Source organism: Colletotrichum navitas (assembly GCF_030913465.1).
Source record: "Colletotrichum navitas strain CBS 125086 chromosome Unknown LY79scaffold_289, whole genome shotgun sequence".
NCBI lineage: Eukaryota > Fungi > Ascomycota > Sordariomycetes > Glomerellales > Glomerellaceae > Colletotrichum > Colletotrichum navitas.
In genome coordinates, this window is record NW_026850835.1 from 1 (window position 1) to 22,123 (window position 22,123).

Genomic DNA, 22,123 nt, shown 5'->3' on the forward strand with positions numbered 1-22,123 from the left:
ACTTATATTATTAAAGCTAGGTATAATAGTAAGGTTAGTTCTATTATACTACTTAGGTACTACTTAAGTAAAGTAAGTATTATACTAGCTATATTATAGTTAGTAGTAAAGATTAGTAGCTTACTTTATATACTTTATTAGTAAAACTAACTTTATATATATCCTTAGAAGTACTAGCTATAAGCTAATAGCTTATTAGGTGCTTAGTTATAGCTTAGTTAAGAGAAAAGAAATATATTACTCCTTTAGAATAGTATAAAGTAGCTTTATCTTTAGTACTTTATATTTTATAAGGAACTAGTTAAGGCTTTAGTTAGGCCTTTAGTAAAGGTAGTCTAGCTATAAGGTTACTATAACTATATAGTTACCTAGGTCTAAAAGCTTATTATATAGGAAATCTTTAAAATCTCCCTATATCTTAATTACTTACTCTATAGAGCTATATTCTTTCTTAGTTAAATATCTTATTTATCTCCTCTTTATATAGCCCTTAAAGTAGCTTATTATATATACTATTTTAATATAGTTATTATAAAACTACTTTATATATAGTATAAAGTATATATAGTAGTTAAATAAAAAAACCTAGAGATCTTTATATAATTCTTTATTATATAATAGTATAAAGAGAAATAAAGGTTAATATAGGTGTAAACTATTATCTAGTTTAGTGCTTAAGAGAATTACTAGGCTATCTTAAGCCTTACTTTAGCCTTAAGGTAATAGCTTACTATTTATACCTATTATATAGTTAGCTCTAGTATTAAGAGTATAACTACTACTTTAGAGCTATAAGAGCTCTTTATACTAATAGTAAATTTAAGTCTCCTTATAGGTAATCTTAAGCTTTTCCTTTAGTTATTACTTTTTCTTTACTAATATAGTAAGTCTATAAGATAAGCTATAGCTCCTTAGGGTACTTCTTTTTATAAGTAAAAAAGGTAAAAGATAACTAGTTAAGTTAGTTATAGCTTAGGTACTACTACTATTATACTTAGGTGTAACTACCTCTTAGGTTATATAATAGGTATTTATAAGTATATTACTTACTAGGCTAGTTATTTAAGTAAAGCTTTTAGACTATAAAATAATAGTAAGTAACTAAGGTAATAAGTAAATACACTATAAGTATAAAGATAGGTATATAGTATTACTAAAGCTAAAAGCTACTTTTTTTTTTTCTTTTTTTCCCTTAAGTATTCCTAGTGTATATATACTTACTTTACTTCTATACGCCCTCTAAGTATATAATCCTCTTATATACCCTATATACTTATACTATATACTTTACTTATTTAGTGTTATATAATACTTAACCTACGCTTAGCCTATTTAGCCTATTTATCTTTAATATAATTAGTATAGTAAATAGTTAATATAACTACTATAGCCTAGGCTACTACTATAGTAGCTTAGGAAGTTATATAAGAATTAGTAAATAAATAGATAGGTATAGTAAGGCGCTTTTATATTAGTAATAAAGTATAGTTATCTATATAAAACTATTACTCTCCTTAGCTAAATTAGAAACTTAACTAGCTATACTATAAGTATTAGGTTACTAAGGTTATTACCTCTCTAGTAGTAAAGTTAAATATACTAGGTAATATTTATAACTACTTCTATATTAACTTACTATACTATACTATAGATAACCTTTTACTAAAGTAGTATATTATTAATATATAACCTTTACTAGTTATTAAGGATAAAGAAGAGGAATAGTAAGTAGCTAAAATCTTAGGCACTAAGTAGTATAAGAAATATAAAGTAAAAGAGTAATAGGCGTTAGTATACTAGAAAGGCTATATAAAGCCTACTTAAAAGCTTATAGAGTTAATAAAAGACACTATAGCCCTAGATAACTATAAAAATAAATATAGGCTAATTAATAAAGATAATAAAAGTATAAACTATATATAGAAAAAATAAAAAAAATATAAGATAAATAATTCTTTATTTAACTATAGCTAATAAGTTAAATTAGACCTCTAGAGAGGCTATAATAGTAGTAAAGTAAAATAATACTAAGGTGCCTTAAAAGTATAAGGGAGACTACTTTACTAGTAGTCTCCTAGATTAAGAGATATAAGGTAGACACTTTAGGTATAAATAAAGTTAATAAACTATATAAAAAAGTAACTAATTAGTACTATATTTATAAAATAAATAGTTTAATAAGTACTTATAGTAGCTAAAAAGCTAGTAATACTCTCCTAGGCTATAATAAGCTATTTAGCCTAAGTAGTTATAAACCTACCTAGGCTAGGCCTACTAGATAAAAAGATAGTAGTATTAGTAGTAGTAGTAGTAGTAGTAGTAGTAATAGTAGCTAATATAAAGAAAAGAGGTATAGCTATAGGCTATACTATAGGTGTATTAGGCTATACCTTAGATTTAGCTTACTTATATAAGTGTATACCCTTAGTGCTCTTTTAAGCTATATAGGTAGCCTACTACTTAGTGTACACTAAGACTAACTAGGCCTTAGTAGTAGTAGTATAAATACCTTAAAGAGCTAAGTTTTTTATAAAGCTACTAGTAATAGTAGTAATAGTAGTATTTATAGCTTTATAAAAAGCTATAAAAGTAATAAGTATTTAAGAAAAAAGATTAGTATAGAAAAAAGTAGTAAATATAAAGAAAAGTAAACTTATACCTTTAGAATAAAGTTAATTACTTAATATATAAAAAGTATAATAAGTACTACTAAATACTATATTTTTAGTATAATAAAGTACTATAGAGTCCTTAGCTAAGTAGTTAGTATATAACTAGTAAAAAGAACACTAAATAGTACTTACTAAAAGGTAGACCTTCTTTACTATAAGTAGTATAAGAGAAAAAGACTATTTTTAATATTAGTTATAAATCTATTATAATATAGGCGTAAGTTAAATATATAGACTAGTATAATAAAGGTATACTTAAGGTTAATAATAGTAATAAAGTCTTAAGAATAGCCTTCTTTTTACTTATAAGTAAAAGGCTTTAGCTAAAAGTAAAAGGCTATAATATAATAAGTTAGTAATAAATTAATAATAAGTCTATATATATATATATATATATATATATATTTATAAAGATAACTTACTAGTATCTTTTATTTTTAATTATCTTTAATTACTAAAGACTATATTAGTAAAATAATTACTTTATAATAGTAATATATAGTAGTAAAAAGGATACTTATAATACTAATAAAGAAGCCTAAAAAAGGAAAAAAAAAGAGGAAAACTAATAACTAAATTATAGTAAGTAATAACTATAGGTTTAATTTTAAAGGTTATATAGAGTAAAAAGGCTAGTAAGGCCTAGAGGCTTTATTTTCTTAGGCACTAAGGGGGAAGAGGGCATATATTATAGGCCAAAGCTACAGTAAGTGTAGCAAGGCTTTGCCTACTATAATGTATAAGGCTAGTAAAGTAGGCGTGTTTAGTTAACGCTTACTTAGTGCCCTTATTTAACCTTATATACATAAGATATATACTACTATAAATAACCTTTTTTCCTTAGTCTAGATTAATTATATTAAGTTACTATACGCCTTTTAGAAGGCAGTGCTAACCCCTTATAAAAATAAAACCACTTTAAAAGTTTTTTTCTCTCTTTATATAATAAATAATACTCTATATACTCTCTATATTAATCTATATATTAACTCTATTATTATAATTATAGATATAGTAAGGTATTAAATATTAAACCTTAGCTTCTTATAGCCTGTTTTAGCTTATAATAGCTTATTTTATCTAAGTTAGGTAACCTAGTTAAAAGTACCCTAGATTAACTTATATAGTTACTTTGTCCTTAACCTATTAATATTATAAGTTAACTAAAGTATAAGAAATAGTATAGCTATACTAGATATAGCTAGTAGTTTTAAAGACACTTAGGGCTAGGTATAGGCTACCTAAAGTTATATAATTAGAAAAGAGTTTATAGAGGGTTTAAGGCTAAGCTACTAAGAAAGGCCCTACTATAGTCTTCTTTTCCTCTTTATCTTAGAATCTTTACTATAGGTAATACAGTCAAGAGTTATCTAACTATAGTTATTACTGCTATAACACTTATTAGTCTTACTAGTAGTAAAGTAGAGCTACTCTAAGGTTACATAACCTACTTTAGTTACTTATCTTTAACACAGTAATATCAACAGCAGTAGCTACTTTCTTCTTCCTCTTCTATAATAATCAATCAACAACAGCAATAAATAGCCAATATACACTATTGCTGCTATTATTTGATTGCCTGTGATACCAACAGTAGCTTATTACCTGTATAACTCGACTACAGACCCTACTAGTTGACCTGAATGGATCCATCATCCTCCTGAGGCCCACCCATAGAATATGTGTTTCCTAGGCCAGCTCTACACTATTCTTAGTCGCCATGGGCAGATTATCAAGAAGCACCAGTCTCAAAGCTTGCCGACAACAGAATATTCGCACACTACACAGCATACGCTGTTCAATCCGTGTTTGTGTACCTCATCCAATGCGGGGTCTCCGTCCTGAGTGACTAGGAGTCACGAAAGCTGCATCTGGCCCCTGCATTTAATCAAGGTGCACCGCCTACATCACTATGCTTTTTGTTTCCAAACTTCTTAGTTGCAACTGTATATTAACAACCTTGCGTCAATATCGCTAGCCAAAGCTTAAATGGAATTAGTGGAGCCAGACAGGCCATTTTTGCTGTTAATTGTTAACGTCAAAGTTTTCATCTAGATTAATGATAATCTTATTCCCTCTGTAGTCTGGCACTCTGCTCCTAATACGGAACTTAAGCTGGTTTGCCACTCGTAAATGCCTGTCATTCTGACTTCCGGGTCGTCCGGCCGTCTCAGCATAGCACGGCACTTTTAAGAAAGTCCACTTGGCCCTAGGCAACGTCTTGGTAGAGGTAGGTAGATCAATTTTTACAGCCATGAGTCTCAGAGAACACTCTTGCATTATCTTCTCTTGAGTATTTCCCACTACGTGCCGCACAGCTAACCAATCCCTCATACGGCGTGCGCTCGTCAGTACCACTCGATTCAATTACAGTTACTCCTTGCCCTTTTGCGTTTTCACATCATGAAGGTCAATCAGCTCGCCTTGCCTGCCTGGGCACTCCTGCTTTTTCAGGCTGCAGCGAAATCTTTCGCCGCGGCCGAAATCGACGTCGACGTCGCCATCATTGGCGGCGGCAGCGCCGGCATCCACGCCGCAATCCACCTCATGGACGACGGCGCCAAGATCGCCGTTATCGAGAAGAAGGGCCAAATCGGTGGCCACGCCGAGACCTACGTCAACCCGCAGACCAAAATTCCGGCCAACGTCGGCGTCGTCGTTTTTGAGAACACGGAGATTGTCAGCAACTACTTCTCCCGCCTCAACGTTTCGACCATCAAGTCCAACCCGCTCAACAGCGCCTCCACCGCCGCGGCCAAGAGCTACGACTTCTCGCTTGGGAAGCCCATCCCCGCGCAGAACGCCTCTGCCTCGGCCGCGCAGCAACAGGCTCTTCTCGCCGCCGCGGAGGCCTACTCGACTAACGTGCTGGCTGCGTACCCCTGGATCGACCAGGGCTTCCTCGTTCCCGACCCCGTGCCGGAAGAGCTCACGATCCCCTTTGGGAAGCTTGCTGAAAAGTACAACTTCACGGCGCTCTTGAGCACCATTGCCCAGTTCAACTGGTGGACCGGAGACGTCGCAACGATCCCGGCGCTGTACGGCATCAAGGGTCTTGGACCCGGTCTGCTCCAGAGTATCTTTGGCGAGTTCATCGTCCCCGCCAGCGGTGATACCCGGGCCCTGTACGACGCCGCCGCCGCGAAGCTTGGTGACAGCGTGCTGCTCAACTCTGACATTGTTGAGGTCAAGCGCGACGTCAAGATCGACAATATCACCACCTCGGGCGTCACTGTCCTCGTCCAGCAGCCAAACCAGCCCGAGAAGCTCATCCGCGCCCGCAAGCTCCTCATCGCCATCCCCCCTACCCTGGAGAACATGGCCAATTACGACCTCAGCTCGGAAGAATACGCCCTCCTCTCCAAATTCTCCGCCCTCGGTTACTGGGCCGGCGTTGCCACAATCCCAGGGCTGAACAACAGCCTTACCAACATTGGTGTACAGGACCCCTACAATCAGCCCGTCATCCCCGGCACAAACGGCTTCAACGCGGCCGGGTCCCCCGGCGACTTTTTGGTAGGTCTCGCCTTCCAGGATACAAACTACACCGAGGCGGATGTCAAGGCCATCCTTGTTAAGAACCTGGCTACGCTTGCCGCCGTCGGCGCCGTTCCTCAGGACGCCGCGCAGACGGTCACATTCCCATATGGCTCGGATCACGGGCCCTTCAACGTCCGTGTGTCGGCCGAAGAGATCCAGGGAGGGTTCTATGGCAAGCTGCTTGCTTTGGAGGGCGCACGTAACACGTACTGGGCTGGCGCGGCTTTCGCCAGCCACAACAGCGGGCTGGTGTGGACGTTCAACAATGGAACGGTTTTGCCAGGTTTGAAGAAGGATCTTGGTCTGTAAATGGAAATACAATCTTATCCGCACGGCAAAAAAGAAAGAAAAAAGAAATTAATAAATAAAAAAGGCTGGAAGCTTAATATAGTTCTTTATAATATAAGTTGCCTTCTTGTAATCACCTGGGGGACTCCATCCTACCGCAGGGTAGTTTGGCGCTCGTAGCGGGCCCTAGCGCTTACTCTACATAGTACATGGTAGGCTGATCTCCACCCTAAGCGGCCTGGCGCCTAGTTGGGCTGATGCTAGCGCGCAGATAATCGGTGTTGAGTCTCGCCCTTATTGACCCCCACCTGTTCCTGCATTGTAACGCCACGTAACACTTGTCCCGCCGCCCCACGAACTCAGCTCCGAGTTTTTCCAGGCACGTCAACACAGCAATCGACTCTCTGCGTTCGATTCTACAAGATCAACATCTATCTACTCGGGTCTGAGGATATCCTCTATCACCAAGAGTTGTTTTGTCTGTAGCGCCATTCACTGCTCACGGTCTGATTTCTTAGCCGCTGCATGCTAAGATGTATGCAGCCAGGCCGGGCAAACTCACACACAAATTGACAAGGACGCACGTCGAGACGGAGACTACCCGCATGGGTTTCTGGGATACGTGTATTTCAGCGATGGTGCAAACGTTATAGACAATCACGGGAGCCTGAAAATCGCTCAATCGGGGCGTAATAAACTATCTTATTCCAACGATCCTTGGACGACTTCGAGAATAAGAAGATGCTGAATTGCTTTATTTGAAAGAAACCGCTCTGCAACCTAGCGCCAAGTCAGAGATTCAACCCAAATCATTACTACGTTCCATTATTGTCTTTACTACCAAAGAGCCTAACGATTTACTTCTATAACTCTCTAAGAGAAGTATATAATAAAATACATCTAAAAGGTGTTATAACTATTATAGATATTATAGACGAACTGGCCTTCCTGGCGATGGCAAATGTAGCACTAGCTAGCAAATTAGTTTATCTAGGTAAATTATGGCGCTCACTGGTGGGCTAAGTACCTAATGTAGCGGACTTAATGTCGTAGGTTACACAGGAGGAGGCTGCTAGGTACGTAGGGACTCAGTATAAGCAGGAGGATTGGGCCGCCGTTTGTCGGCTAGAAGATGCAAAAGATGCACATATTTCACTCAATCGTGCGGTCGAACCCGCTCAGTTTCAATGCAGCCTTTTTCTCACCAACCCTCTTCCATCTTCGGCAAGAACCAACGCTTCATCGTGGCACCGTCACAAGCAGGGCCATGGCTAGAGGGCCGGGTTGACCCAGCCTCGCACAACTTCGCATTCACCATTGAACCACCCATTCCTCCGATGTGACAGGCGAACGGCCTTCGACCACCATGCCAAGATGGCCGAGTCAAAACCGAAAATGAGATTCATCAGCACATACCTGGGCCCCCTACCGCCATTCAGCTCGTTCGTCCAGTGACAGACCGAGACTGGGAGAACTATCGAGATCTAATCACCGGGATCTACTGGGAGCAGGACAACAACTTAGACGTTGCAGTCGAAATGATGAAATCGAAACATCGATTTCTCGCCACGTAAGTCCCGTTCCTCTTTATGCATGTGCTTCAAGCCTAAAGCCTTGGCAGGGAGTGGCAGTACAAGCGGAAATTCAAGGATTGGAATCTCAGGAAGAATACCTCGACACATGAATCGTGGACTGTGATACGAATTCGACAGCGAAGGATAGAGCAAGAGGGGAAACTTACCATCTTCAGACTGAGAGAGCGGGAAGTCCCATCGGAGAATGTCAACCGATCTGCCAAGAGACAAAGGCTACGTAATGGTGAAGCGTTGCCAGTTTTGGGTGAGATGAGCGCTCGGCTTCGAATAGCACATTGCCAATTCCTCTGATTACTGACAAGCTTAGCGCCAACTCCCCCTGACCTCACGTACCATACACCCCTGTCAGCTCCGTCGTCAGAGGTCGTGGATGCTCCTGTGGTATTAGCGAGGCCCGGAATATTTACCTCCCCGCCGCATCTTGTACGATCTTCGGTCCGCGTAATTAAGCGTGTTGACGACATTGGCCACGTCGACCAAAATCTCATGACAAACGGGGCTACGCATCGCCCCTTCGATACACCGGCTAGCGAAAATGTGCAATTTTCCGGTCGGTCACTATGGATCTAGGAGTACGTCGACATCGAGCTTTCCGATCAGTTGCACCATTCACACTTTTCAGATGCTCTGAGAGACCCATTAAGAGCGGTTCCGTACCACGATTCCGGCCGCCGCTCGGTGTCTGCAATACTGCCAGAAAGGAGCGTGGATCTAGTCGCCACTCCAAAGGCTGATTACCACAACTCTGAGATGGGCCCAGGGACAATGGAAGAACGGATGATAAGAAGCCCCGGCACACGTCTTATCCTGATTGAAAATCGGAGTAATATTCATGATGGTATGGGTGTGGAGGAATTCATCACAACTGCCTCTCCCGCACCCTCTATGACAGACTCCGATGTCTATGCCACACCGATGAGTGTGGCCATTTACAGCCATGCCACTGGTTCGGAGTCAGATTCGGATGACTGCGCCACCCCAATGGATATCACTGTGGGCACCTTCTCCAACACTCCCGGCCAGATGCCGAGAACTGTGCAACGCCGATGGACCGCACCGTCGTCAAAACATTCTTTATTTCACAACAAGGAGCATATCCTGACAACAATGCAACGCCCAAGGATACGACCGCCGACGACTTGTCTGTCAGTCCAGAGTCAGAATGTGCGACGCCAATGGAGATGGCCATCACCGACTCCATCGCCGTTTCAGAAAAATGGTTCGACGATGAGATCCGCACATCCGACTCCTCGGTCTACAAACGCTCGGTCAAGCTTACTGCGAGGACTCGCATTTCGGGAGAGCCAATCAAGGCCATGGAAAACCGGCCACGGTTCGCAGCCAAGGCTGGCGGCCTCAAGGCTGTGGAAAAACTTCTGCGGCGAGGGGCGATGAATATCGACTTCAGGTCAAAGGCCGGCATGTCCGCTCTCTACCTGGCAACTTACCGCTGTCATTCCGAAGTCTTAAGATTCCCCTTAGACAAGGGCGCAATGCTCGACACTGTGAGTTCCAAAATGGATTTCCGCCTGGCTGGCCGAAACGTATCCATCTTGGATCCTCATCGATCTACCTGGCTGCCCTGAGGGGTCACCAAGAATGCACCAGCATCTTATTGGAAAGAACAAATGATTACACAGTTCTTGATCTTGAGGAGTTTGACGATATGGACGCTGAATTGGACTTGGACCTTCGGAGACCGCTGTTGAAAACGACCATGTGCAGCTTGCGGAATTGTCATTCGGTTTCGTGGAAAGAACTGGTTCAACAGATCCGACGAGGAGTATTACTATGGAGATGAGAATCTCATGACTATAGCCACACGAAATAATTTATTGGCATTGGTCGCGCTTTTCCTAGATCATAGGATGTCGCCAAACCTACAATACGGCGGCTATAGCGCAACGCTCCCCTAGGTCGCGTCAGCTAGGGGCCATAAAACTATTATTAATTTACTCCTTAAACATCATGCCAACGTAGACTTAAGCGATGTCAATGACGTATCCCCGCTAGATGTCGCAATTGCGGGAGGTCATGGAATTATCGCCAAGAAGCTGATCAACAGTGGCGCTTTAGCCAAGGATAGCGTTGGTCTTCACTTCGCCGTAAGAAAGGGCAATACAGACATGATTCAATTGCTTCTAGCACATGGGTGGAATCCCAATGCCCTCTACTCAATCAATAGGGTCGACCTCCACAATGGGTATATGGACTCTTTCCGCGACTTAATTACCTCTAAGCGCAACAACTCGGACCTAGATTAGTAGACCCCTTTGCATTTGGCTATCGATAAAGGATGCAAGGATATAGTTTCCATCTTGCTCCAAAACGAGGCAAGTTTAGTTTTCAACAAGGGTAAAGGCTTCATTTCCTCAGTCCGCATCGCCGTCGAACAAGGACATGCGGGCGTATTGCATAATCACGTCACAGACGTGGCTTAGACACCCTTGGGACACGCCACCTTCAATGGCAGCGCTGCCACAGTGAAAAACTTGCTTGGAGAAGGTTCAAACCCAGATCTTAATAGAAACAGTCGCCAGCCTCCTTTGCATATCGCCATTAACCACGGATAGCTAGAAATCTCAAACCTGGTTCTCGACTAAGGTGCTAGTGTAAACGCCCTTAACTCGCTTAGTCAGTCGCCGCTTCATAATGCTATCGCATTAGGCCACACCGAGATGGTAATAGTAGTGTTGGAAGGTGGTGCCGACGTCAACCTGTGTACCGAGAACGGTCAACCGGCTCTACACATCACTCTCGCCAAGATCACGGGGATTAGGGGTAGACAGGAATCCTCCGCCGCTTGCTTGATCGTGATGCTGACACAGCACTTATATCGCCGCGGGGCGGCGTATCGAATGATATGACAATCATCGTCAATCGTTTGATTGTAAAACGACTACGGTCAAAGCACAGTTCAATCGAAGACTGGCACCCGACGCATTTTGCCTCTGGCGTTGGGGACGAATCGGGGGTGCGGTCGTTGCTTCAATCTGCCAAGAAGGGTCAACATCTGGTGCGTATTAGATCGCCAACCGAGAGAGATGGGACGGCTCTGCATGTAGCCGCCCGTGCCGATCACCTAGGGGCTGTGAGGCTTCTTGCCAATCCGACAGACCAGCTACAACCTACGCGTATCATGGACTCAACTATGGACACGCCCTTCCACGTTGCCGTCAAAAGTTTCCATCTCGACATCGCGCGAGAGCTCTGCCGACTTGGAGGCATCGCCTACCAGCTGGAAAATAAGCGTGAGGAGTTTACGATATCTCATTATGCTTCTTCCATCGTCTTGTCATCTCGCCTGGCGAAGGCCTTACTGGAACTTATGTTCTGTAGTGCCCTGTATCTGAGGGACCATGGCCCAAGAAAGGGCCAAGCGGGCATCACAAACCACGTCAAGAATCGCTCCGCTGCCATCTGGATTCTTTGCAAGGATCATGAGAACGGGGCTATGGAGGCCGAATGGCGGAGGCTTGTGGCCCTCTCGTTGAGCAATCACAACGAAGTATTATTCAAATTCCCGGTAGAGATTATGCCTGATATAGAAGCTAGCCCATGCAGTCCAGAGGGGTATTCGCTGTTCTATTCTGAGTCTATCTACGACGTTTTTGGAGCCTCGGAAGGGTTGGGTATGTTACTGAGGGTTACTCTCCAGGCAGCGGGGTTAACTAAGGAGAACTGACTAGCGCCTACTGCCTCCGTGTTTAATAGTATCAGAAAGCCTTAGAACGCTTTGGAAACACCAAGAAATACAAGAGAGCAGCTTTTATATCTTAAAACATACTAAGACAGAAGAAGGCCATGGCGACCTGTAAAATAGTATCCAGCCCCAAGATGTCCCGTCTTAAGACATCCCTTCCCACAACAACTAGCCCCAAGAATTCTGTTAGCCCCGGGAAGACAAGACCGTAACAAACAACAAGCATCCAATCCAACTCAAGCTACTGATCGACAAGTGACTTTCGGTTAAGCAAGGCTTTGTACCCAAAGACCAATACTTCGACAGCTATGGCCCCTTTCAGGGCGCTACAGGTGATTCTTGTGTAAATGGAGTAGTGATTCCCTTGTGCCCTCTCTTTTGGAAACCATGCTGAACACGCAGAGAGTATTGTACAGCCAATACCAAATAGCCTTTTCGCTGATTCTTCGACGAAACGGTATACCTATCACCCAGACATTGGGAAAACCATGCCCTGCACTGCGGTGTCTACTTACCAACCTGGTTTCAGAGCCATGGCTATGCAGCTAAACGTCTGGACCGACTGCTTCTGAGAGTGGCTAAAGCTTGGCCTGAGAAGCGTCAAAAGAACAATCACGTGTGAACCAGCGGATTGGAGCCTCCCTGACTTGACACGATGCAAAGCTGCCGATCCTCTACGGCATGGTTAACTAACAGCTCTACATATCAGCACTCGAATCGTGGTGAAGCTTCCGGGGCGGGGCAGGGCAGACGTCGGCGCCAGCGCACCCGGCCACATCGTCCATCCGGCGCTTAGATGCCCCCAACCAGCTTCAACTCTCTAGGAAATTGGAGCTTAAACCCAAATTGTGGCTCGGCTTGCACGCCCGTGAGGCTCGCCCTATTCATACCTTTAATCTTGCTCTTGCATCTGTCCGTTCACATGATAACAAGCACCAGAGATGCACGGCGGCTCAGCTGGCCCATCGCAAAGCGTCGCTCGCTCTAAAAGTCTTGCTAGGGGTCCTGCTCTAGTCCTTCTAACAACATTTCTCAACCAGAAGCACCTCCAATCAGTTGTAGTAGCCATGAATGGGCTGTTCTGTTGACTCAGCCGTGGGTGGGATATGCCACATAATTCAACCGACAGACCTGTATGTACACTTCCTCTACCACTGCTAGTGCTCCGGCTACTTGTGAATTCTTGATGGTCTTGGCTCTCCTGGATGAAAGCTGTTGTCTCACCTATCCGCATGAGCAGACTTCTCTGCACGTCCTGGCTTGAGATATTCTAGAGTCGAAATGGGCAACGTTCGCAAGGAAATGCCAGCTGCATTTCTGGCATTTCTGACATGGATGTCGCTAATTACCCAAAGCAGGGAAAAACAATGACGCGTGCATCCGCGGCCCAAGGCCACACATTACAGGAAATAACGCGGCAAAGTGGCTGCAAAATGCTGAATAGTTACGCACATTGTCACTATCAATTGAACAGAGATCTACGGTCTATTATACGTACTTCAACACCTTGTGTCTCCCTCAAGCCTAACCTACCGGCATGTTATCCAAGTAGCTGCTTACGCGCGCGGCATGGCCTGGACCTTGGGTCGGTAACCATGAATCCCCCGTTTCACAGTGCCATGGCTAATTACGCGGATCCTGGGCGGACCCGGCAGGAGGAGACAGTATGGGTACCCCCTCTTCCGGAGGGGGGGGGGGGTCACCCGGCCCTATCAAATCACCCGAACTCCACCCCCAGACAATATGGATCTCCCGTCCCGCTCGCACATACTATGTAGGCACGTTGAAACCTGCCATTTGAACCTTTCTAAGCCTTTCTTCTAATTTGTTCTCCACCGTGGAGAAAGGTTCAGCCTTGGTTGGTGCTTATTTTCTGGCCTAGTGGTTTCAGCTTCCTCCAAAGAAGCAAGCATCATTTACCAAGTAAGCTGGTAGGTTGGTCATTTCTGAGTCGTCTAACTCACCTCCGACTCCAAGATCATGGTCAATTTGAAAACGCGAGAGATTGCAGGCTTTATAGCAATGACGTGGCGAGCCATACTTTCGCGCAACTTAATCTACCCTAGGTTAGCAAGGCCTGTAATAATGTGGCTTGCAATACGATTGCTGCCGGCCTGAACTGACAAGTGTCCTGCTTGCATTATGCCATGGGCGATTATATTCCAGAAGACGAGCCCCTTAGCCTACTCAGCCTGGAGCCAACATCGTATCTAGCTAGAGGTCTTTGTCTAGTGTTATTGAAATCTTTTTCGTTGTTGATATTGAGTGTGAGGCCTAACCCAAAACACTCGTTGCTGTAACTATAACAGAAGCTTAACTCAAGGTTGTGGTGCCATACTGTGGGGTTGGTATTGCTACTTTTGGTGGGTATATGCCTGCATTAGGGCGATTATCTATCTATTGCACGGACGACCAGTTGGCTGTATGATCGTTCTTTCTTTCTTTCGACGACACTTGTTAAATCATCACATCATCTCCCCACCTTTCCATGTGGCTGTTGGACCAATATCCCAATAATGAACCTTGGGTCTGGACTTTGACGACGACGGGGGAAATGGACCGTTGGGTGTTAGGACACTACGGTAACGATCACACCTGGGGTTATCATCGCACAATTCTCTTGTTCACTTTGTCGTCATCAGATCAGCCCAAATCTTGGATCTGAAGGCTCGAGAAATTTGGTTCATCCCTGTCCATCATCATATCATGAGCGTCGTGGATCCATGGTTGTGACTGTGGCTAGTGCGAGCGTCCTGCACACCCCGCAATCCAGCACCCAATACGCACGGCCGGATGTTCGGCCAACAAAATCGCTCTAGCTTGTCCTAGATAGATTGGAAGGGTTGTCCTATCGTGCCATCTTCCTTACCTCAACCGTCGAAGCACAAGGGGCTGCTGATGGTGTCGTCGATGTTGGTGACGGTTGAATGGATTCATAATCTTAACTGAAATTTGATCGGCTAGGTCGGAAAAGTCAACGAGGATTTGAACATAGTGGAAATGGCAGTTGTGATGACAATCCCGGATACATACTTAAGAGGCTTCACTGTACCGGTCATCAAGACAATTTCCTCAGCAGCATCATTCCGATCAGGCAAGGACTTGGTTACTTTCACTCGCTAGCTATTTCCTTCGTTCATTCGCTCCTTGTTTCTATTTTCACCGCTCCACTAGTTTTCAAATTCATTGCCGGTTAAAACAAACATCGCTTCCGCACTGCCAAGCACAACCTTCACCATGATTCCCGGTCATGTCTCCCACTACGGCATCGCCATCCTGGCCGCCTTCTCCGCCGCTGTGGACGCCAAGGCTTGCAAAGCCCGTCACCACCATCACCACCAAGGCAGGCCTGCGGACAACTCGACCGCATCCGTAGCCCTACCACCCCAGACAATGCCTCCTCTCCCTGCCACCACTTTGGCCACTTTCGTCCAGGCCTCGACGCAATCCTCCCAGGCGAACGCCGCCGAGTCCCCCGCCGTGACCTCTTCCGGCAACCCCTTGAACGCCGGGGTAGCTTCCACCACCACGTCGGCGGCGGTTGCTGCCCTGCAGACATCTTCGAGTGAGACTTTCATTGGCCTGGGCACCCGCTACGGCGGCGGCTGCACCGAGAAGGACTGCTGGGAGAACGGCGCCTGCAGCTTCGTTGGCTACGACCTGCCCGCCGGCATCGACGGGTCGACCTGCGTCTCGGACGACATCTGGAACAACGGTGCCAACTGCGGCGGCTGCATCTCTGTGACTTACCAGGGCAAGACTCTCAAGATCATGGTCAGAACCGACGGATGAATCCGAGCGCTGCGTTTCATTTCTTACTAACTTGCATGACATAGGTCACCAACCGCACCGGCGGCAACGCTACTCACCTTGACATGACTCCGGACACCTGGGCCAAGCTGACCAACGGGAACCCCGGCGGCGGCGTCAACGGCATCGAGTGGGAATGGATCACCTGTCCGTTCGCCGACTCCACTCCCCTCCAGGTCCACATGCACGGCGGCGCGTCCCAGTACTGGTTCGCGGCCACGATTGAGAATGCCACCCTCCGGACCAAGAAGCTCGAGGTCAGCAGCGACCAGGGCGCCACCTGGAAAACTGCTACCCTCCACGACCCCAACATGTGGGAGATCACCGGCACGCTTCCTAGCGCCACCTGCTGGGTGCGCGTCACGAGCGTCAACGGCGATGAGGTGGTTGTCAAGGACGTCGCTCTCCAGTCTGGCAAGATTACTAAAGCTACAGAGAACTACTGAGTTGAAGGGGGCGGCTAGAGAGTCTTTTGAGAGTGGCAATGAGTTGGATACTCGCGGGGCCTTACTATCTTTTCTTGGACAGCTAGAGGTTGTTTAGACTTTTATCACTTCTATTATAAATATATTTCTTGTTATAAACAGTCTTGTGTACAATTACAAGTTATACTCCAGGAATACACCTATATAAGACTAATCAATCTTTATCTAGTGGCTACTATGTAATGATGAGTGGTATCCACTTTATTCCCTACATCTAATTCCAAAGTTCTTTACTTGCTATGTTATTTAAGATCTTGAGGGTTAAAGTTAGAAACTTTACTTTCATAAATCTTATGCCGGTTTATTTCCTTGCTAGCTGTGTAGACGTTAGATGTTTCTTCACTCCAATATATATATTTACGTATATATAACTAGTTATGTAAATGCTGTTTGTATTTATTAGAGAAATAAACTTAACTTAGCACATGTCGTCAGCACTCCAAGCACCATGTTCTTGAAATGAACGAACGACACCTTTTTCACCGTTAACAATATCCAGGTCAAGAGCCTCGGTTAGGACTGTTTGAAGATATTCTGCAGTTTTTCCTTGGTGAAGACTTTGTTCGATAATGTCAAGCGACCCAAACCAACACACCATTTTTTCTTACGTAGTCGGAGGGGCCAGTCCAATCTAGTGCAGATACCAGTTGAGCCTTGCTATCCCCATCCGCAGCTAGGCCAGTATACTGGTTTCCTTCTATGAAAACGAGTCGTGCAGTTGCCGTGTGTTCTTTCCTAACAGGGCAGCATTGTCACTTTTTGAGACCTTTCCTGACTCTTCTAGTAACCTGCAGCACTTCTGTAGTCTCCTTAGTGCTTTTCTGAGTATTTCTCTATGTTTATATAAATCAGAAGACTTATGCCTTCTAATAAACTTATAAAGCAATTGTGTGTTGTATTTACTCTAATATAAGTGTAGGCCAATAGCTAGCTCTAGGAGAAACAGAGAAGGATGGCCCTAGTAGTCTAGAGCGTGAAATGAAATTTCATATACCGCCTATCCACGGGCAAAGTCTATGGAAAAAGTCTATGTCTCTAAAACACTGCGACTCTGACCCAAACTCCGTCTGATCTCAGCATCCTCATTCTGCTTCTTGACAATGTCCCATCCAGGCAGCTTGACGGCATGGTCCAGCGCGACGGGGAGGCCCCTATGTCTGCCTCGGATCATCATCATGATCATGACCAGCTTTGAACCCGTGTACCAGCCGCCCACGAAGCTAAACGAGTGGTCCGGCAGGCCTATGGACAGTCCGATGTTGGTGTATCCCGACACAATTTCGAATAAGAAGTTGAAGACGCTGTAGGAGCGCGGGTCAGCGATCGAATGGGACGTCTCGATTAGTGTGATTATGAATAGCGCCAAAGCGATGGCCCAGATATCGTGCGACAGCTGCCCTCGGAGGTGCTGCGACACAAGGCTCACGTGGCCCTCGGGCGTAGAGTTGGAGCCCAAGACCGCATTCGTGTAGTCAAAGTTGATGGCAGCAGACCGCTTCAGCCGCGGCCTCGTCGTCACACCCACGCCTTGGAAATCGTTCATTCTGTTCTGGATCTGCTTGCCCACGAAGGAGGTACCACGCCGGCCGATGTCGGCTATCTTCCTCACGGGTATGGCGGAAATGCCCGACTTTGCTTGTGACACGCCTGATGCGGAAATTGCTGTTCGCTCTGGGCCAAGGACATGGCCAGACGTTGGTCGAGATAGGAGGGGCCCAAAGGTTGGCAGGAGCTCGTCTGTCGACTCGTCTGGGTTTTCAGGTTTTTCAGGTTCCGTGGTGTAAATTCCTAGTGATCGTTCTTCGTACACCTTGAGTAGTGTTAGTTTGAAGGAGCAGATGGCTCAGCTAGGCTAACGATCGAACTTACATTTGAATTTCGCATCACGATAATCTCTGGATATGCGGAAATGTACATTACGATGACCCACAGGACCAAAACATCGAAATAGAGGCTTGACACAGGAACAACCGCGAAACCTGAGGAAGGGATGCCTGAAGGCAGGGCAGTCAGTCAGTCAGTCAATCTCTAGGCCAAAATGAAACCACTGTTAGGGACTTACTCAGTGCCTGGAAGACGGCCAGCCCAACACGCTTTCCAACCGGGTATGCCTCAATAGCAGAGTTGCCCATGCTGAGAACCAACAACAAGACCCAGTCCAAGGCCGCGATCGTGGAGAAGATGGTGACAAAAACAAAATTGGCCTTGGCAGGAAACATCATCATGTACAGACGACGAGGGTACTTCAGGATGAAATCGAAAGCTTCTTTCCAGACAGCGTACTCATCGGCATCAACAGAAATCTTCAAAACCAAGCTGCAGAAGTAGACGGTTGCTCTGAGAAACGCAGGGAACGCAGCATTTCCAGCCAGGGCAAGGATGGTAACAATGGTCAGGACGAAGGCGTCGTTGTCAAAGGCTGCCACGCCTGCGTCGAGGAGCGTCAACCCCGCGTTGTTGAATGAAGAGATGGCGAGAAAGATGCCAGCCCACCAAGAATTTTGAGAATTGACGGCCGTTATACTCTGGCTATGCCGGTACGACCACGCGCCAAGCGTGATGGCCCCAAGGAGTTGCCAGAGGGCGAAGTAGACGCAGACGATGGTAAAGAGAATCTTGAGGGCCCGGTATTCGACGCCACCCAGGTACTCACGCTGTTCCTCCGTGAGGTCGAAGAATTGGCCGTTCCTGCCGACTGAATTCTTGTTCTCGTGGATGAAGGTTTTGAAATCGAAGCCTTCTGAAAGGGACTGGAGGCTGTCGTCACGACTGAAAGGCCTCCGCCTGGCGGTGGTGGCATTCGACTTGGGCGAGAGCGGTTCGGTGGAGCTGGTGGAGGCGTCGAGCTTCTGGCCCTCCCCAATGGGCTCCAGCCTGCCAGATGGCGCAGACCCTTGTGTAGTGGTCTGGCTTTGGCTCCGGCCGTGGCCGTTGTCGCGGGACGTAAACCTCTTCAGCTGTAAAACGTCTGCCTCAGCCTGCCGCTCGTGTCTAGCCTTCTTTTGCTTCGACTTAGATCCCTTGAAGGACGACATAACAGGAAGACCGATCATGGCTCCAGCCATACCAACTATGGTGCCAGTTTTCTTGATCCTCAGGTTTCGTTCGGCCTCGACGATATCTGCAAAACGCTTCTCAAAGACGCGAGTGCGGAGCCAGATGGTGAAGATGGAGACGAAGACGGGGCTACCAAGAACCATCATCAGGGCCATAATAGCCTGCTGGGCGGTACTGAGTTTGCTGATATCGACCGTGTTGAGGCCGGATGTGGTGAAGGCGGAGATGACGAGAAACAGGCTATCGATAAAGCTGACACTGTTGGCCGGGTTCGAAAGCCCGTGGAAGATGCCGGCAAAGATGAGCCCAGTCAGTATGAAGTAGGCGTAGTGAACGGTGATGAAGTTAACCGGAGGCAGATACGGCCGAACGGCGGCCCATGATTCAACCATGCAGTCCGCCTTGGCGGGATGGTCGGCCTTGAACTTCTCCCATGGGTGGTGCCATGCCATCGCCGCCGATGTTCGCCCAGTAGTGGTACTGTGCGCAAGTGACGCGAGCAGACAATTACACTGGGAGCTCCTCGTAATGCGCTGGTACTCGGGATAGGATAAAGAGGGGATAAGGCTTGAAGGAGGAGAGAAGCTTGGAAGGATTGTCGGAGCATCGCATTGCTGATGCCCAAACCCAACTGATAAGAATGCGTTGTGCTTCCCCCTGATCGACTGCAGGGGGGCAGTCATGGCGCACCATTGCGTGGTTAGGGAATGGTATCCGATTGGCAGTTTGCAGGGGCGGCTTGTCTCGGGCCCACTCGTGCTAATAACAGCTCATTACCCGTGAACAGGGTCAGGATATCATTGGACCAGGTAAGCTACCTGTTTCATAGGGTTCCAGGTCTTGCTACCAAGGTCGTAATCTATTTATCAGATTGAATAGGGCCTAAAGCTATCAAATCACCTCTATATGCTATAAAAGTAGAGGCGCCCCCATTAAGGGATACTGCTATATGTAGGTATTAGTGTGCTAGGTATACTGTCACTCGAATACATAAGACAGAGCGCTACACTAACATTGCCACACTACACTGCACCTGTCTGCAGCAGTGGCGGGAGACGACAGCATGCAGTTTAACGGCGTGGCCTACTTGAAGTATCAGAAGGAACCTGCCAAGCCCTTTGTGGCCGCGACGAAGGGCAAATTGGCTAAGTATTCTAGGTGTTGGCATGTCTGGGCTGATGTCATCTATAAGTCTAAGTTGCCGGCTCCCTTTAATACCTAGGCGGCTTTCCGCGAAGGCCAAGTGTGATGCAAGGGGAGACGGAGAGGAAGCCAAATGATCTATTTTACAAGACCCTGTAAACGTTCGGCGTCTTATTACACCTGTCACTGTGATCAGCGCAAGCAACACATATCATCCGCTTTTGTCTTTGGGTCAGCACCTCATGGGAATCCATCTACCGACGCCGGCGATGATTTACGGAACAAAGCCCCGGAACTGCTGGTCAGCTCGAACTCTGTGGGTAAATGTTTTCCAGTGTCTCGGAACCATTGCAAGGAGATGGATGCTGGCGAGTGGGTTGTCATCTTCTCGGCCTAGAACTCTTTCCGCCTCCTGTACCACGTCTCATTGTATACTCTCTGCCGCAAGTTACTCTACATAACGGACGAATACGGCTGCGAGTCCGCCCTTACTAGTAGGAGTGCTATAATGAATGCTCTGCCCCAAACACCTCGAGCGGTAGGGGCCGGTGCCTTCCGGCCCGAGTACCCCACCTGCCTCTTTAGGAGCTTTGGCCACCTGCCATTGGCCTGCCTGTGCCTGCCACAAAGGTTGTGACCTTTGCCCTCTCACAGAATGTGTGGTTTGCTAGGTACCTTCTGGCTTCCTCCTCTTCAACCGTTCTTCCCTTGGGCCATCAACGCCTTCGAGATGGTCGTCCCAAGAAAGAAAATAAGATGTCAATAGTCAAGCCGTGGTTAGTTAATTATATGATGGCTTGTCGCGAGGATACCGTGTGTCATCAGGCAACCAACGTAGAATGGTCATGGGCGTACGTGGGCTTAGGCAAAGCCATGCGACTAATATGAAGGCTGCGGCGGCCAAAATTGACCACAGCTGTAGTATATCTCTGCAGTTAAGTATATCAGGCAGGTAAGTTTCTATAGGCAGTGGCCGTATAACCACCTTGGTAGCCAACCCCAACGCCTAGAGCTGCTCCGCCAGAGGCAAGTCCGGCTCACACTGCAGCTTTTGCCTGCCTTCCGTTGCTATCTATTCAGGTAGGAGACTTTCGTCTCTTCACATCAACATCACACTTGTTTGGCCCCCATTTGATCAGTCAGTCAGTCTGTATGACCTCTTTTACTTTCCTCTCTCTCTCTCTCTCTCTCTTTTTTTTTTTTTTTCCTCTTCTGCATTTCTTGGCACGAAATGCAGAAACGACTCTCAAAACAAAAACCCTTGGATTTTGATGTATGACCGGACAATAGGTGACCAATCCCCGCTGTATGTCAGCTCTAGTCATGGGTGTGTACATTCAAGAAATCTTAGAGTGCCCGGCCTTCGAGCGCCATGATCGGAAAGTCAATCCAGTCAGTCGTATTACATCTACTAGAAAAGTGGAAATGGTGTGGTTTGCCTCGGCTAAGACCATGATATTATTCTTCATCTATGACTGGCCTTTAACACCTTACTTCGGTTCTTGCTCCTCTCAGCTGCTAGAACCTGATGGCCAAAGATGGGTCGGCTGTAGCCATTGCAGTGCTGGCTCCGTCGAGTGTCTCGCTCAAGAGAAAAGTAGGGAAGAATAACGTGGTTAACAGAATTTCAGTGTTTCACCCTTCCAGGCTAGATTTAAACATTCCAAGGTTGCCTTCCGTCTATGCAAATTACCTGAGATATTGGAGCACGAGTACCTATCCCTTTAGTTGCGAAATGACCTCATTATCCTCTGGGTGGATCCCCCTCCACTTTTACCCCACACTTTCAGAGATACATGACAATACATTATTTTAGAATGTTATTTATTA

General features: G+C 45.9%; 6 protein-coding genes across 6 annotated transcripts; 5 read left to right on the forward strand and 1 right to left on the reverse strand.

Annotated features, from left to right (window-relative positions):
* The first annotated feature begins 4,756 nt into the window (after positions 1–4,756).
* LY79DRAFT_574158 (uncharacterized protein) lies at positions 4,757–6,627 on the forward strand. Its single transcript, XM_060559560.1, has one exon. The coding sequence runs from the start codon at positions 5,076–5,078 to the stop codon at positions 6,519–6,521; it is 1,446 nt and encodes a 481-aa protein (XP_060406682.1). The 5' UTR covers positions 4,757–5,075; the 3' UTR covers positions 6,522–6,627.
* Positions 6,628–8,802: 2,175 nt separating this feature from the next.
* On the forward strand, positions 8,803–9,986 carry LY79DRAFT_574160 (uncharacterized protein). The gene has a single exon (XM_060559561.1). It carries the CDS (start codon positions 9,142–9,144, stop codon positions 9,679–9,681), a length of 540 nt encoding a protein of 179 aa, XP_060406683.1. The 5' UTR covers positions 8,803–9,141; the 3' UTR covers positions 9,682–9,986.
* Positions 9,987–10,014: 28 nt separating this feature from the next.
* Positions 10,015–10,962, forward strand: LY79DRAFT_531323 (ankyrin repeat-containing domain protein; the record flags this gene model as incomplete). The annotated part of the gene is made up of 3 exons (XM_060556248.1): positions 10,015–10,281; positions 10,363–10,432; positions 10,700–10,962. Coding segments are annotated over 3 exons (600 nt in total), but the record flags the coding sequence as incomplete, so codon positions are not given.
* Positions 10,924–11,859, forward strand: LY79DRAFT_574161 (uncharacterized protein). The gene has a single exon (XM_060559562.1). The coding sequence runs from the start codon at positions 10,959–10,961 to the stop codon at positions 11,778–11,780; it is 822 nt and encodes a 273-aa protein (XP_060406685.1). The 5' UTR covers positions 10,924–10,958; the 3' UTR covers positions 11,781–11,859.
* A 2,956-nt stretch (positions 11,860–14,815) lies between these two features.
* LY79DRAFT_645394 (RlpA-like double-psi beta-barrel-protein domain-containing protein-containing protein) lies at positions 14,816–16,164 on the forward strand. The gene is made up of 2 exons (XM_060562442.1): positions 14,816–15,572; positions 15,635–16,164. Exons 1-2 carry the CDS (start codon positions 15,036–15,038, stop codon positions 16,052–16,054), a joined length of 957 nt encoding a protein of 318 aa, XP_060406686.1. The 5' UTR covers positions 14,816–15,035; the 3' UTR covers positions 16,055–16,164.
* A 956-nt stretch (positions 16,165–17,120) lies between these two features.
* On the reverse strand, positions 17,121–19,542 carry LY79DRAFT_531316 (cation transport protein-domain-containing protein; the record flags this gene model as incomplete). The annotated part of the gene is made up of 3 exons (XM_060556247.1): positions 17,121–17,903; positions 17,963–18,087; positions 18,156–19,542. 3 exons carry the CDS (start codon positions 19,540–19,542, stop codon positions 17,121–17,123), a joined length of 2,295 nt encoding a protein of 764 aa, XP_060406687.1.
* Between the last annotated feature and the right edge of the window lie 2,581 nt (positions 19,543–22,123).

Bases quoted from the DNA above. Each gene is read 5' to 3' on its own strand.
- LY79DRAFT_574158 (XM_060559560.1), top strand. From the start codon at position 5,076: ATGAAGGTCAATCAGCTCGCCTTGCCTGCCTGGGCACTCCTGCTTTTT.
- LY79DRAFT_574160 (XM_060559561.1), top strand. From the start codon at position 9,142: ATGGACCGCACCGTCGTCAAAACATTCTTTATTTCACAACAAGGAGCA.
- LY79DRAFT_574161 (XM_060559562.1), top strand. From the start codon at position 10,959: ATGACAATCATCGTCAATCGTTTGATTGTAAAACGACTACGGTCAAAG.
- LY79DRAFT_645394 (XM_060562442.1), top strand. From the start codon at position 15,036: ATGATTCCCGGTCATGTCTCCCACTACGGCATCGCCATCCTGGCCGCC. The intron at 15,573-15,634 runs GTCAGAACCGAC...TGCATGACATAG, and splicing joins GCAAGACTCTCAAGATCATG to GTCACCAACCGCACCGGCGG.